The following is a 17,542-nucleotide window of genomic DNA, read 5'->3' on the forward strand; positions in this document are numbered from 1 at the left end:
TTTTCCTATTCTTAGAAGAAATTTTTAATTCCAATGTTTCTCCAGCAGAGGGTGCCCTCTACTTTAGTCTCTTATTGCTGATTTCATAATATATTTTGGCTTGCAAAATCTAATAAATGAGAAAAAAAAAACGAGAAACCTACTTAACCATTCGTTATAACACTGCTTACAAATACACAAATAGCTTATCAATCCTATTTTTTTTTTTTTGCATGTGAAGCTACATATACATATAAATATACATATATATATATATATATATATGTAGCAGTATCCCGGTAAGTGCTGCTGATTTGGTTACTTAGCAATCAGCCAATCACCCTGCTGCCATACTTCCCACGATCAATTAAAGCAAAGAACAGTCGGTTTCATAGTTTTGTTATATTTATTGCAGGATACAACTTGGATGGGAGAAGGATAATATGAGATGCCCTTAGCCTTTAGCACATTGCAAGTTGTAGTTAGTTATTCAGTGGCCGTGGCCTTGCAAGAAAACTGGATACACGCCTTACACCCCAGTCTCTTTTAACCTCCCTGGCGGTATGATTATTTCGGATTTTAGGTGCTGAAAGCGGTACAATTATTTTGCATGGAAATTTGGCGTTTTATATTGTAGGCCTGTAATCCTTAACAATAACACACTTAAATCTGTCCAAACAAGAGTCTAGTAGATATCCCGGGTATGATGAAGTTTGAAACACAAAAACATAAATTATAATATAATAAATAAATATATTGTCCATGCGAATCAAAGAGCCAGAAGCACACACTGCCTTTCCCCGATGACCCAGAGAATCAGACAGCCACACAGTCTTTGGAAGGCACTACCATTGTGCTCACCAGGCCAGAGATGACTTGGTATCTCCACACAACGACCTGACACATGGCAGTGAACGGACCACTGCTTTCAGGCAGTCCAGGACTATCAACGCTGTGTTCCCCGGCCACAGCATTCTGCACTGACCTTTCTTTAGGAGGATAATAGTTCTGTGTCCCCGGTCACAGAACGCTGCTCTACTCTCCTCCGCTTGACTGCTACTTCTTCCTTCCAGATCTCCTCCAGCATGCAAGTCCTGTGTTCCCCGGTCACAGCAGCTTGATACTTCTTTAAGGATGAAGATCTTTATCTTAAGCTCCCTCCTGGCGGTTCCTCCATCCCTCCTCCGCGCACGGCGCATCCCCGCGTGGGGACACCCGGAACAGCAACTCAGTACTCCATTGTCTATTCCTTCTTTCTAAAACTCCTCCCTGGAAGCATGTGACCCCAGCTTATATGAGAGGCCTGCCCCCTGCCAATACCACAAGATAATTGGTCAGGGCTCCTCACACGAGCTGCTTGCCACTCAGATCTCAAGTCCAACCCCTCTTCCAGAACCATCCATCTGAAAGCAGGGGAGGCATGACTGAGTCAGGGCACAGGTGGCCACACCCCCCACTACACTGAACACTCCAAGTCCCAAATCACAACAACCAGGCCCAGCCTAAAGCACAGGCCTGGCTTAATTTACCTGCACTTAAGCCCTGAGCTAAAGAAATACTACTCTAGCACCTACCTTTAGGTAGAGGGTGCTACATTCACCCCCCACTAAAATCACACCTGTCCTCAATTGTAGGAAAAATGAATTGGCAAAATACCTCCTTGTTAAGGAGGAGAGGCATCTCATATCTAAACAGTTGGATGGGGAAAAGGAAACAACTTGGAAGCGCTAACATTGGTATAAAAGTACAAATTGACACATACCATATACTTTTGTACAGATTATACATCCTGACTACAAATCCCTGCAACTAATGTCACATACAAGCGGAACCAGAGCATTGCTCCCTTGAGAGGAATACTCTGCTTACCACAGGTCTTCATCTGTTCCAATGGTGGAGATAGACAGCTGCCACATCCCAAGGTTTTCCTAAAAGAAGACATAACAACACACAACTAATCTACAAAACTAACTGAAAACCAACACTTCACCAAACAGAGGGGGTTATCATCCTCTGTCTGGTGACAGAACAATTTTAATGGACCAAGAATGGCATGTGGTTCCCTACAAGGATTTTCACTCCCTCAAAAGGAGTCTGAAAGACCTCCTGCAGAGTGCAACCTGAGCAGACATGCCAGTATTTGAACACATGTACCTGTAGGCCAATAAACTTTCTGTTTGGCTCCTAAACAGGAGTCCTTGTCTTAGCAGAGTAGAGGCTCCAAATCAACGGAGTCCTTCTTTAAAGCAAATGTAGCAAAGGGATTGAGCGACCAGCGCACCCTAGTGTCCATAACTTAGTCTATGTCAGGCACCCTGAGTGGCAATCTCCTGTAGAAACAGTCATTTGGGGAAAACTCACCATAACCCAGCTGTCTCCCAGCAGTCAAATGGGTACAAGATCTTTTTCCTGTGGCTACACGAACAGTAGTCCATCTACAGGTAATATCTTGGGTCCGGCAATCTCCTCCGACTGTCCCCCTCACCTCTGACTGTGATGGAGTAGCTACGGGTGTTCTGTCCTGCTTTCAGAACCAGCACTCTATCCTTATAAATCGCCCTCCCGAGCTTCCACTCTTTGTGAATGATCCAGACTTCGCTCTCTGGTGTCCGCTTCAGTTTCGGGACATGTAAATAGTCCCAGACCATATAATTCTCCCACTGCTCCCGGGAGTTCTCAACTACTTCCATTATATGGTCTGGAACATATGGATAATCCAGACCCCACTCCTGAGCAACTCTCCTCTGCACCTCCCTTTAGAACCTGGAGAATCTAGGCAGTTCTTTGGGCCTCCAACGGCCAGGCAGGATGCAGGTATCAGAGGTCCTGCTGACCCATTGCTTGTACGTGGGTGCTTTTCCCGAAGAATTACTGGGTGAACTGCTGGAAAGTCTGAAGGGTGGTACTGGGGGTGGTGTTGGGCACCGTGGTTTCTCCGGTGCTCCCCTGGAAACTCTAACAGAGGTAGAGCTCTCTATAACCCAGAACTCATCTTCACTGGATGAAGCCTCTTCCAGAGAAGACCAGTCGAACAGATTCCCCACGGAGCCATACTGTTCCAGCATCTGAGGTGAAACCCAGTCCACAGCACGGCCCATGCTCACCCTGTCCAGCTCACCCGAGGGATCCCCTTTCTGCAACCTAGGCTCCTTCCGGACAGGCACAGCTAGGGACTTACTTTCGGCTGGCTCCTCAGGGGATTCTTCTGGAAGCTGCTCACTAACACCCGCAACCTCTGGGTCCCTGGTCAGGCCACAGGCTTCCCCAACATTCTCTCCTACCTTAGCCTCTTGAAGCTCCGGTTTGGACAAGCCAGAAGGGATCTCCTTTACCGCAGTTGTGGGTGACACACGACCCTCTCCGGCCCTCCAGGTCATCTGCGTCTGTGGCATGCAAAGTCCAGTACTTGGATTGGCAGAGTAGTATCGTGCCTCCTGCTGCACTGGTCCCAGTCGGGTCAGTGAATCTCTGCAATGCCCACAGCGGGCCAAGGCGCGGATTCCAACCGTGGGCCGGTGACATCCTGGACACAGCATGCATAGCCGCTCCACACCAGTGATTACTCCCAAGGCCAGTCCTCCAGTGAGCTCCAATTGGATGCCGGTGTCAACCAACACCCAGTCCTGCTGATCAGGTAACCACTGCATGGCAGGTATGCTCTGAACACCCTCCGCCATCTCCCTCCACCTCGTGTCTGGCGCGTAGCATGCTGAACACCATCTACTTGTTGATTCAATGTGTGAGGAACTGTAACCATACATTTTCGAAGTGCTCCCCAGCGACACCTGGTGGCAGGCACTGTTGAATTGCAGGCTAGATTGGCAGCAGTCACCATACAAAGAAAAAATGTCTCTATTGTGATGTCCTACCATAAGTGACTGACACGTGCAGATCCCCCGCCATGACACCATCTTGTGTCCATGTTACTAAGGGCAACAGTAGACATCCACAATCTCACTCCCCACTTTCAACTGTGTTTAGCAAGACAATGAAGCGATTTGCCACGTATGACAGCACATGATTACAGTCACTGAGTTGCAGGATTTGTTACTATTGTGAGGGTCCATTGGTGCAACTAGGTGCAGGAAGCGCACAGTCTGCGCTGGTCCTGGACGGTTTCCATGGGCAACAACACTTGGTAACAGACTTGGTTTGATTGCTATGGGCATAATGACCTATAATAAAGTCACTAAAGAGACAAATACACAGTCCTTTTCCCTGATGCATCCCAAACTTGGCAAAACAGACAAAGACTCTCCCAGCCATTGACGGTTGCTAGGGGTGACGGCCAGCAGGTTAACTGTGAAGGCAGATCTCGGTGGGACCTCCATTTGTAGCGGTACCCCCGTAAGGGCTGCTGATTTGGTTACTTAGGAATCCGCCAATCACCCTGCTGCCATACTTCCCACGATCAATTAAAGCAAAGAACAGTCAGTTTCATAGTTTTATTATATTTATTGCAGGATACAACTTGGATGGGAGAAGGATAATATGAGACTATTACTTCCACTTTCTTTGTACAAATCCTTACCGCAAAAATAGCACACTGATATCCTATTTCTTCACTTCCATTTGAACAAAGAAGAATCACTCTAAATAATACCTCCTTGTCGACCACGATGGGATTGTCCATGCGAATCAAAGAGCCAGAAGCACACACTGCCTCTCCCGATGGCCCAGAGAATCAGACAGGCACACAGTCTTTGGAAGGCACTACCATTGTGCTAACCAGGCCGGAGATGACTTGGTATCTCTACAGGACGAACTGACACATGGCAGTGAATGGACCACTGCTTTCAGACAGTCCAGGACTATCAACGCTGTGTTCCCCGGCCACAGCATTCTGCACTGACCTTTCTTTAGGAGGATAATAGTTCTGTGTCCCTGGTCACAGAACGCTGCTCTACTCTCCTCCGCTTGACTGCTATTTCTTCCTTCCAGATCTCCTCCAGCATGCAAGTCCTGTGTTCCACAGTCACAGCAGCTTGATAGTTCTTTAGGGATGAAGATCTTTATCTTAATCTCTCTCCTGGCAGTTCCTTCATCCCACCTCCGCGCATGGCGCATCCCCACGTGGGGACGCCCGGAACAGCAACTCAGTACTCCATTGTCTATTCCTTCTTTCTAAAACTCCTCCCTGGAAGCATGTGACCCCAGCTTATATGAGAGGCCTGCCCCCTGCCAATACCGCAAGATAATTGGTCAGGGCTCCTCACACGAGTTGCCTGCCACTCAGATCTCAAGTCCAACCCCTCTTCCAGAACCATCCATCTGAAAGCAGGGGAGGCATCACTGAGTCAGAGCACAGGTGGTTACACCCCCCCTACACTGAACACTCCAAGTCTCAAATCACAACAACCAGGCCCAGCCTAAAGCACAGGCCTGGCTAAATTTCCCTGCACTTAGGCCCTCAGATAATGAAATACTACTCTAGCACCTACCTTTAGGTAGAGGGTGCTACATATATATATATCTATATATATCTATATATCTATCTATATATAGATATCTATAGATAGATATCTATATATAGATATATATGTATGTTTTTAAAAATGTTTAAATACAGATTTACAAGGGAAGTTTAAATATGTGGTTTATAGGCAGTTCATGCCTTTCCAAGCTAGGCACATGGTATCTTGCAATGTTTACACCTTCAACAAGTACCATTTGGTTTTTACTAATAAGGTTTTTTTTTTAACTGTCTGCATCCAGGGCCGATCATCTGCAGGTGATTGCTGCATGAGTGATTATTGGCAAATGGCAGCAAATAGCTGTAGGTGTTGTCAGGCTCCCATTACTTTCAATGGGGCTTTCCACTAACAGCTAATCACAAGGAACCCCCGCTGAGTCTGCAGCGAGTAATCGCAAAAGCCCATATTACAAACGTGAATGCGACCTTAATGAATTTAAAATTAACATATTGTGAAAGAAAAACAGAATTTGCCAAAAGTGTCCTGCTTCTGAAATTGCTGGTTACCTGGCTGTTGTGTTGATTTCATGGCTTAGAACTGAAGCTTGAAACAATTATACAAATCTGTAAAATTTAGGTAAAGTCAATGTCCTTTTCTGAGTCAGTGGCTTACAGTTTAAGAGCAAAGTAGTCCGATTGCTAGACAGCTAGCATTTGTTTTAGAGGACAGATTCAGCAGGATTTCCTTTAAAGAAAGTTTATTTTAAGATCTTTCTTTGTTCTAACGGGTTCTGGCAAAACCTTGACCGAATGGAAGGAGCACTGTTTTAGTGTTTAGATGCTACCTGTCCTAAACTTTAAAGGGAGCTTTATGTACATCAGTTTATAGACTGCAATGCACAAATCAGTATTTTGGAATTTTGGAAATTACTGCTGGCACTTTGACCAATAATCAATAAAGAAGAAAGAGTCCCAACAATGTCAAGCCTTTTTGTCAAAATCACGTTGAAAGCACAATTTTAAAGGACATATTTTATTGATCAACACAAAAAAATAAGCAGTATTCCTGGTGGTTACAGGATCTTTTTGTCAAGATCAAACGTTTAATCACCAGTGGATTGTCCTAAAACAATGGCTCCCATTAAGCCTAAAACAACCAGATATTTTATCATTCTGAATGGTGAGAGGCAAGTTAGTTACTGTATAAATTTTGTATATGAAGATGTGAAATCAAAGGATCTCTACTGAGAATTAGCAGCTCTTCAAGGCAGAGCTGCTCACCCTTGCAACAACATTATTTCATCTGAAGATGCCACCATAGGTACACATAAGAGTGTGTCAGAAGCATGCCTGATATGAGAAATAGGATGCCAAATAAAAACCACACTAGGGATTGGACCTGGAATTTTAAGTGCAGCTTATTATGTCTGAGTATTATTAGTAGTGGTAATAATAATAATAATAATAGTTATTATTATTATTTATTTCGAATGCACTTATATTGTACAGTGCACTGATAAATGCAGTGATGTGACAATTTCCTTTGCATCAAGGATAAATGCATTGAGATCATGTATATACTTACTATTATTCATTTTCTGTGTTTATATTGTCCAGGTGTGGCTATAGCCATACCATGTCAGTTTCACCTCAGGAAATGATTTTACCATAAAGTAATGCAATTCTCACATGCCATATCCACCTGACAGCCACACAGACTGTGTTATATGCATTTCTTTCTGTTCAGTAAACACCCTACATCACTAGCTGGAAGCATCAGTGGCAGGAGTGAATGCTGAAATCAGAAGGTGCACATTGTGATCAGTGTATGATCCTGCTGAAGTCTGTAGGGTTGGATGATGATCATCATATATCTGTGGTTCTTTTTAAGAGTAAACAAAAAGCAAAGAAACGTACATTTTATTTAGTATATGTTGTATTTTTTTTTAACTATGTTTGTTGAAGGTTTTCTTCTCTATTTTGTTTGCTTTGTAGGGTGACCGAGGTCCTCTAGGCCCACCTGGCTCACCTGGTGAAGATGGAGACAGGGTAAAACAATTTAACCATGTCCTTTTTTATCTCTTTACCTATCCATCTTCGTTCATTAGACAGATTGAGCTCCTTTTCTCAATGTAGTGATATTTGTAAGTAACTTTGTGGGCTCTAGCACTTTCACATTTTCTTTGCTTTTTATTCTCCCCAGTCACCAATATTATGTTAATATTATAGCAACAATCTTTCTGATTTTCCATCTGTATTGACTTCTTATGTCACACCTAGGCATGATAATGCAATGAACCTGTCCCTTTATATAAAGGAAATAGAACTAGGTATTTGCTGACCAATCATGGGGTGATGCACACTCAGGGTGTCATTAACTTAGGAAGTGTGGCAGCTGTCACCACAAGTAGCACAGGGGGACATATATAGAAACAATAGCAGGGACAACACCTGCTATAACCAATAAACACAAGCTGCGCAAAGAAAATGTCTAGTAATCTACAAAAAATCCAAGCTCTCTTGATATAAAATGACCCTTACCTATTTTGCCAGTGTCAGACATCACACTGCACAGTACTGCTTCTCATAAAACCAGAGAAAACTCTTACTGTCTTACTGCATACATTTAGTTCTTTCAACAGGTCTTACCTTTCATGTAGTCCAGAATGTTTTTAATGCAGGTAAATCCAGTGTTTGTTGCAGCCTTACATAATAAAGCTTCTGTAAAATTACATATTTAATCCATATCCTTACAGATTAAAAGGTTTAAAACAATGTATTTTTTATAAAATGGGATTGTTAATCTAATGCCCAACCTATGAGCCATTGTCAGAGAACTGAGCCAATGCCAGTATAGACTTTAGGGTCTTTTGACCATACAAATATATAACTTTTTTACTTGCACACTTTACCTCTTCAGTCACCAATGAGAAGAATATCACCAACCAAAGTTTGGAACCATATCAAGGTCACTTTCTCAACATTGGTGATATTCTTCTAACTGATGCCTGAATAACGACAAAGATTTCCTCCTTCTAGAAGTGTGTTTTTGAACATTTTTGTATGTTTGAATTACGAAAGATGCCATTCCTTTGGTTCACTACAGAACCCTGATGACATTAGGCACTAACCCTAATGGTGATATTCTTCTACCTGATGTCTGAATAACGACAAAGATTTCCTCCATCTAGAAGTGTGTTTTTGAACATTTTTGCATGTTCGAATTACAGAAGACGCCATCCCTCTGGTTCACCATAGAACCCTGATGACATTAGGCACTAACCTATTTGGTGTGCAACTTATTAATATGATTGGACCACACAAGATGCGCCACTACACCCAAGTAGATGTACCACTGAATGGTTTCAGTTCCTTTAAAGTGATTGTAAATGATCACCTTGTAAAACAAACCATTCACTTAAAAATAGAAAAGAAAGGCAAAACATGTGTGTATAGATGGAAATAAAGGTATTTGCAATTTTTTTTATCTTTTTTAAAAGTGATCATATTCCCTCTTTTCTCAGCTGCATAAGAGCTAGGGGAGGATAAGCAGCAGCACACTGACCTTCCCAGTGACAGGCTGTGTAAAGGGGCATGTCAGGACAAGTCTGATCATTGGAAGAGAGCAGACTGAGTTCCCAGCATAGCTAGCTGTTCTCCTGCTTAGTGTGGTCAGTTTTTATTAGGAACCTGGGAGAAACACCAGGGATTTCACACAAAGAGATTTCAAACAGAGAACAGGATACTTTTTCATACAATTACAAGGTACAGCATGCACATATCAGGAATATGAAATGTTGGGTTTACATATTCTTTAATGCAGGTTATAAGCTTCTTTGAAGGGCCTGTAAGATTCTGAATAGCATTAAACAAAGCAGAAGTTCACTCACATGGAAGGTGAAGAAGGTATAGGTACTATCCAAACAAAATATATAAACTGCATTCACATAAAGAATATCTTGCTGATCAATGACAAAAAAAACAGATTTTACATTAGTCATCTGTTTTAAAATCGCTTAGGTGTTGACCTACATGGGTGAAAATGTGTATGGCTAATGGTTACTGTCTACAAGTGTGTGCAGTCAATGGTTAGTCATCAGTGTGTTTAATTTCAGCACACAGTCCCATCCAATTATGATTATCCATGTTGCCAGCTGATCAGATCCTCATGAAATCTGAAATGGACTTTTTATTAAAATGGCATGTATAAAGAGCGCATATAAGCATTACCAAACAACATTATTTTGGTAGAAAATGACCCCTAACTTGATATGATTAAAAGAAACATGGCTTCCAATGTTTTGCAGTTGACCCAAAGCCTAGGCAAAGGTCACATTTTCTCTGGCAACAAAGGGCATTATGGGCACTTCATGTCATCGAAGCAGCATAGAGTCTATTGATCATTTCTGTTAAACCTGGAATGAAAAAGGAGGATTAGTAGAGAAAGAAACATGGCTGCCCTATTGTCTTTACTACTGTCTATTTATAGATTTACAAACTATAGACAGAAACAGTTTCAATACTCAATCATAGACACTTTTAAATAGCCAACATAGCAATTCATATTTATGTAGAGAGGGTAAGAATATATCTCTACAGATAACAATATGTAATCTTATCCCATCCAGCCAGCAGATTAACATTAGTTTCTAGAGTTGCTTCTTAAATTAGCCTTTTCTATCCATCTTGGAAAAGGTTATATACTACAACATATATTTTACAATTTGACAAACACAGGCATTCGTCGCTTGTCCTGCTTTTACGTGCTGTGTGTTTAAATAACAGTAGAAACAGCTTTTTCTTTTGTGTAACAGGGAGAAGATGGAGAGGTTGGACCCAGAGGGCTGCCCGGTGAACCTGTGAGTGACACATTAATCTGTTTTACACAGAACTCTTACTTTATAGCTCCACATTTTCACAACTAACTTGGTGTAACATGCAGCAGTGTTTCTGATGGGGGAATCATTCAAAGCTCTATTGTAACCCTTATATTGTCAAAGGTCTCACTGTTATGCTTAAAACAGCCGTGTAAATAACATGAAAATATGTGACCTGTCGGGAGAAGATAGTGATTATTTTTAGTGGCTATAGCAGTGCTAGCAATACTAGACATGTGCACACTGAAATATTTCGTTTCGGAATTTCGTTTTCGTCTGAAAAATAAATTTATTTAGTTACTCCCGAAATTCGTTTTTATTTATTTCGTTTTTCGTTAAAAATTGCATTCGTCCGAAAATCCAAATTAAGGTCGAATCTGTCATTGAAGGCTTATGGTGTCTGTCGAATGTTCAAAGAAGATTCGACGGAGCAGCTAAACTGTAAGACGCCGTATAGTTTACCTGCTCCATCGAATCTTCTTAGAACTTTCAACAGACACCATAAGCCAAAGTACGTGTGTACTTAGTTCTAGCTATTTTACTGCTCCTCCTCTTTGGTTACAATCAGCCAATAACATTCATCACCATCATTATTTTTATTTATCTTTTCTCCCCTACGTCGAATGTTTTCTTCCCTACGTCGAATCTTTTCTCCCCTACGTCGAATCTTTTCTTCCCTACGTCGAATCTTTTCTCCCTTACGTCGAATCTTTTCTCCCTTACGTCGAATCTTTTCTTCCCTACGTCGAATCTTTTCTCCCCTACGTCGAATCTTTTCTCCCCTACGTCGAATCTTTTCTCCCCTATGTCGAATCTTTTCTCTCTATGTCGAATCTGTTCTCTCTATGTAGAATAATCTTGGACTAATAGAGTTAAGGTTAGGCACATTTGACCACAGGTTTGATGGACACAGATTGTTATTGTCATCATCATATCGAATCTCCTATCTATAGCGAACTGTTGTAGCATGAAAACGAAAATAAAGCATTTGTTTACGTCGGATCTTTCCTTTTTCGGATTCTGCACTTTCGTTATCGTTTGTTAAAACGATAATGAAAATACCTGAAATTCGGACGAAAATGCATTCGGACGAAAACGAATGCACATGTCTAATAATCACAAGACAATCCGGCAAGCTGGTTGTACCCAAGTTGATTGTTCGATCAACTTGGTACATTCAGCATGCCCATACACAGTTTAAATCTTGTCTGCTTTCTGCGCAACCGGCTGAGATTTGAATCATGTATGGCCTGCCTTAGTGGTTTTATATAAGTCAAAGTTCAACACTCCATCACTAATGGGCGATTAACCATGATTATTGGCTTAATTTTTTGAATAAACAGTTATTTTATGAATGCAAATATACCAAGCTGACAATTAGGTATCAGAAATACCAACCACATTCCAGTGGGTTAGGGAGGGGGGATATTCCTTAATGTTATGAAATGTGTGATGTTATTACTGTACATCCAAGGTGACCAAGCAATCCAACCTGATAGGACAGTGATTTTTACAGTGATCTGGCCCTGCTGGTCAGACACTAAGCAGACCAACAAGTTCAGCTCAGGCTGAAGCTTTTTAGAATGCGATAGAGTTTTGTTTTAGAGACGTTTTGGAAACAACAGTTTTTCTTTTTTGTGGTCTCTGACAAGGCCTGTTTAAATACATAAATCCAGCCATTCAGTATCTTTTTCCAGAATTTACCTGTTTTTCATGAGCCGATAAAAGATTTTATTTTGAGCTTTAGAGAGCTGGCACTGTGTTTTGAACTTTTTCAACCTCTTCTGTTTGAGCACAGTGTGGACAGAAGATTGCCCTCTTGAACACAATGGGAAAATCTACTCTTATACAAAATATATGCACAAGTGGAATAGGGTGGAAGAGAAAGTGAATTATTTTGTATGGCTTTGAAATCACTTTACTCCAGCAAAGTGATACAAAGATGAGAGCTATTTAATGATGTATCTAACCAAGTTGTCTTCACCCAAGCTAAAGGAAGATTCCCTTTGGAAAGTGTACACTTTGTTAGGAAAACAATCTCCTCTAATTTAGTAAATTAAGTCCATAGAATGAAACAGTCCCACATTTTTTGCTGAGGCTCTGTGTTATTTATTTATTCCGTGTGTATTGAAGACCTAGCTATGCACAGGGAACTTCTGTTCTTTCTGTGTGCCTATTTTGGCATGTGGCTATATTCCATTGTTCCCCTACTTAAAAAATCATGTCATGAAAGATACATTTAAGCTGCCATTGCTAACCTTTCCTTCTGAAAGTGCTAGTTGACTTGCAGTAATGTTGATGCTTGCCTTCAGCAGCTTCTAAATCAATGACCTGGAACAAGTATACATATAAAATACTCTGACTTTTCTCTAAGCTATCACTTGCTGTATGCTTGATCTATGTCTATAATAAGAAGTATAAAAGTTGGGCACAGCCATATAACTATCATTTTCAGATGGAGACCAGCTATGTTCCCATATTCCTTTTGTGACAGATGTGCTTAAAAAGTGAAAGGAGATGAAAAACGTTGACTTTATGAAGCTAGTATAAAAAAAAGCTTCAGTCACTTGTGCAAAAATCGAAGCTGTTGAGTTTCAATGAACAGACACTCACCTGTCTAAGGATCCAACACTGTCCTCACCTGGGCTGGTTCTTCACTGGTCTTCGGGTCCCCAACGCGACATGCTAACTGTGGCAGCTGGCTGTGACTCTTTATGGCTTCACAGCCGGCTTCCCACTGCGCATGCATGAGCCGGGCTGCATTTTGCAAATGGCCATGCAGCTTTCTAGGCCATCTGACCTGTCCCAGAGGGGGAAGAGCAGAGCTACCCCTTTTGGGTGAAGTTTCGCTTTAACTTTCATTATGCTATGGATTAAATAAACATTCACCAGCAGAGGGCAGAATTGATAATAGATGACTTTCCTCCCTTAAGTTTCAGCAGACTTCTTATTATTGCCATATTTACAGACACATTTGTTTAACAGTTCCCATTATGTAGTGTGCTGCAGATCAGTTTGTGCTCTTTTTTTGACTGAACTGCACAATATAAAAAGCTTTTCAATGGGGATTTTGGTAAGTTATCTAAGTCTTTGAAGTTAAAAAAAAGGTAATGCCTCATCACAGGAAAGAGAAGGAGTAAAAAAATAAAAAAAAATTTCCAGTTATTTTCAAAGGTATATTTTCATCATATGAATGACAGCAGTTGCTGTTATACCTTCAGATCCACTTCAAGAGATTTGACAGTAAAATTATTAAAAAACATTTTAGGCTTGTGCAGACAGCTAGATATTTTCAATAGGTATATCAAAGCTTTTTTGACAAACTGATTAAAAGAATGTTGAGTCTAGTCACTTATGTTCACTGAGAACACCCATGGTTGTCAGCATGTAACAAAAACAGTGAAAGATATCCCTGGAGGATGAATACTTGACAAAGAAGATCAGAAGTACATCGTCTATTGGTTAGGACCCCAAAATTAGGTCCTCTTGTTCTTTTAGATTTTATTGGGAGCAATATCTCTTGGCAATCTTGGCAGGCTGACAGTTGAAGCTCAGACTGCAAAGAAGTGTAGTCCTGTGGCTGATGATGGCCGGGAAGGAGCCCGCCCATGCTTCAGACAATATTAGATAAGAGCTAAAGGTCCCAGGAGCCACACATCAGAACAAGATCCACTGTGTGAACAAGTGTCATCTTAGCCTGGACCCCGCCAGGCCACATCCCCAACATGCTTTGCTCTGCTCACTGGAGTTACTCATGGGGATGAATCTAGATCTTTAGCTCTTGTCTCCAATATAAAGTACTCACCAAAACTGCATTAAGTAATTTTATAAACTATCCTGCAGTGAAATGCACAGATGTTTGCAAGTTTACATACATGTGAAAGAGAAGAGCATGTCTCCAAATAGCTAATGCTAATGACTTTGACATTTTCATAGGGCAAGCATGTTTTTAGTTTCTCAGTAAAAAAAATCAGAGTATAAATTCTTTGTATTGCCCTTTGCAGTTAACTCTCTATGTGAGTCATTACATTGGATTAAAGGAAACCTGTAATGTATTTCTAAAACTAGCGGTTGACTGATTGTCTTTGGATTTATTACTTACTGCTTCTCTGACCATGAACAGCCATGCAGATTAGAACGGCACAGTGACAAAAGAGCCCCTTATCTGCATATTTGTTCTAGGTCTGTGCTTCAGAAAGTATTGAAGCCACCGCATACGCATAACAGCCATGCAATAAGCATTTTTAGAAGGAGAAGTCATCAATGGCAGCCACTATATTCTCTTATTACAGGGTTCCTTTAAAGCAATGGCTAGTGAGAGCTGACTCTTAGTATAAGAACCTAGTACATTTATCCCTATGATAACATTTGCAAATCTGACTATATTTGATGTATTTATGGAAAAAGTTGACTGAATATTACTCTTTTCTTTCAGGGTGAACGAGGATTGTTAGGTCCAAGAGGTCCCCCCGGCCCTCCAGGACAACATGTACGTAAATGGTTAATAAAACGGTGTTAAATTGAAAATAGGTTTTAACCAGTGGAGTATTCATAGATAAGGTCAGAAATAAGTTGATACTGGAGTAATGAAATGTTTTGAAGGCTGAGTATAACTACTTAAATTTTATTTATAGGTAGACTAAAAAATAATAAACGAGTGGCAACAGATGACATGTTTTGGGAGGGATAAATAAGTATTGCTGAAGTATAATGATGACGTGTTCAAGGTTGAAGTCTTGTTAGTGACCAACCCTAAAAGGATTATATTGCAGTAGTTATATTGGAAAATTCTGATCATGTACACTAAAACAGATGTGGTGTTTTAAGTTACAATGTGGTGCAATTTCAAAATTTAGAGTGGTGATTCCCACTGTTTTTATCCACTTGCATACCCCCTGGTGGCCCATATCCATAAACTATACTCCCAAATAATCCAGTACTATTCTAAAATTGCCAGAATCCTGTCCACAGATATACAATCAATATCTTATTGACACCACCACACACATATCCACAAATATACATTCAGAATTGTATTGACTTCACCATAAACACTTCCACAGATATAAAATCAGTACTTTACAGACACTGCCATAAGCATGTTCACAGATATATAATCAGCATACCTAGGAACTTTTGAAAATCAGTCGGCTTGAGAATTGGGGCGAAACAGAAGGTAGAGTAGGGGGTGGGCCTAATAGTGCTGACCCATATTTAATAGGCTGAAGGAGACAGACATCTTTTTCTTTCTGTTTATCTATTACAGCTTCTGCACACAAACACTTAAAGTATTCTGAACATATATATAGAAAATTATTCTGCAGTGCTCTCCCTCTTAATGTGGGTAGGTGTACCCACATTAAGAGGGAGAGGGCTGCAAAGTAATTTTCTTTATATCTGTACTATCAGTACTGGAGTGCAACATTATTGATGAGTCCCATTTCCCTTCTAGTGTGTGCATTTTGCAGCCTTTACTCCCTTTGCTCACTTCTCCTCCTCTACCACCCCTGTACCCTCACTCATTCATTTGTGTGTGTGTCCCCTCTTTTTCTGTTCAACTCCCTCCCTCTTCATTCCTCTCCACCCTCATCGCTCCTTCTTTTTCTGGGATCATCTGATTCAGTGATCTAACTGCCAGGAAAACATTACATGTTTGTCCCCCCCTTCCTATCACCTTGCTGTGTACTCATCAACAGTAGCAGCTCTGTTGGAATTTTATTCACCACTCAGTGATCCAGTGTCACTAGTTGCTAGAATGCAGGTGGTCGAGCCAGACACAGCCATGCATTTTCATGGTGCAAGTGGGCTGGCCACTTACATCCTAGAAACCAATGATCACTCTGTTTCTCCTGCTCAAACCCACCAAGGACTGTGCTGCCTAGTCTCACTTAGTGACCAATCAAAATTTATCAATACTGGATGTACAACATTTTTTATGTGTACCCCAACATTTCCTGGTGCATATCTCAGGTTGGGAACAATTGATATAGAGAAATTAGAGGTTGCTTTGAACATAAGGGTTCAGAGGTAAGGCTAAGTCAAGGGTAACATCAAGGGTAGCTTGTGAGGTGGATACTATATACAATATATATATACTTAGGGTACCCTTCAGAATCCCAGAAAGAAGAGGCTGATTGTCTAATAATTGATTGTTTGGAAAGAAAAAGACAAACCATGAATGAACTTGCAAGTACTAGCCAGAGTAATAGGAGAGAGAGGGGTGTGGAAGGCAATCAGGCACAATTAAAGTAGATTTTAAAAAGATTGGTATGATAATATGTAACAGTACTGAAAGGCCCTAAAAAGGAATTTATGAATTATTACAGTCTATTGTGCATTAAAGCCTACATTTTTACATTTGTTTTAAATAGAGTTGTAAAGAGTTACAATTTCTCCTGGATTATCATTTCTTTTCATGACCCCATTGGGAGACTTCCCCTAACATTCTATCCCTGGGATACCTATGCAAGTAGGCAAGAAATTGTGGATGGATCATGTCATCAGGACAGGAAGACACAGGAAGCAATACAAACATTGTCAGAAGTTCCAACCATTCCCTAATCTATGAAAATGTTGCTATTGAAAATATTTCCTTTAACTTTCTATCGTGACAAGAAGTGTAGAGAAATCTTCCTAATACTGACACAGAAGAAAATAAAAGAATGGCAGAGACTCTAAAAATGTCCTACTCTAGCTAAGATTAAATGGTTTTGTTGTTTTGGACTTTGAATAGTTAAGGTTACACCCAACTGTTCTTTGAATGCCATGCTATGTAAACATCATCGTGAAAAATACATTGTTTGAAAAAAAAATCTGCCTGGAGACTATCCTTACAGGAAGGAGTAGTCATTTACTTTCAATGTGTGTAAACTGTACAGTTACAGATTCATGTATCTTTTATTTAACAGGGTGTTGCTGGCGTAGATGGACCCCCAGGACCCAAAGGTAACCTGGTAAGTATCTGTATTGTACCTTCTGTTTTATACATAAGGTAACTAGTATATTTTTAATGTATTTATGATGTATGTTGTCTAGACAGCAGTGGTAGCTGGTGTTTTTTCTTTTGGGTGGTTACGGCAGGGAAGGATGGTCGGGACATCAAAGCCCCGCACTTACTCCATCTAGGAAATGGGCGGGTGAGCAGCATGTCTGGCGGGTGGCATCTTTCTTCCTTCCTCTTCCTGTGGATCACGGCAGAAGCCTCCGCCATGCATCTCCCACCTCCTCCTCCTAGGCGTCCAATAGGATTGCCTGTCCTTTCAGCCAATTGGGA

The 17,542-nt window shown here is 40.9% G+C and overlaps 1 protein-coding gene across 5 annotated transcripts in view; it reads left to right on the forward strand.

Moving 5' to 3' along the window:
- Positions 1–17,542, forward strand: part of COL11A1 (collagen type XI alpha 1 chain) — a 329,239-nt gene that overhangs the window by 156,599 nt on the left and 155,098 nt on the right. For all 5 annotated transcript variants that reach the window (XM_073593016.1, XM_073593013.1, XM_073593015.1 and 2 more), the window contains 4 exons: positions 7,388–7,441; positions 10,207–10,251; positions 14,705–14,758; positions 17,178–17,222. In XM_073593016.1, the coding sequence (XP_073449117.1) occupies positions 7,388–7,441; positions 10,207–10,251; positions 14,705–14,758; positions 17,178–17,222 (198 nt within the window). The remainder of the gene's footprint in view (positions 1–7,387; positions 7,442–10,206; positions 10,252–14,704; positions 14,759–17,177; positions 17,223–17,542) is intronic.

Source organism: Aquarana catesbeiana, linkage group LG07 (assembly GCF_042186555.1).
Source record: "Aquarana catesbeiana isolate 2022-GZ linkage group LG07, ASM4218655v1, whole genome shotgun sequence".
NCBI classification, from domain to species: domain Eukaryota; kingdom Metazoa; phylum Chordata; class Amphibia; order Anura; family Ranidae; genus Aquarana; species Aquarana catesbeiana.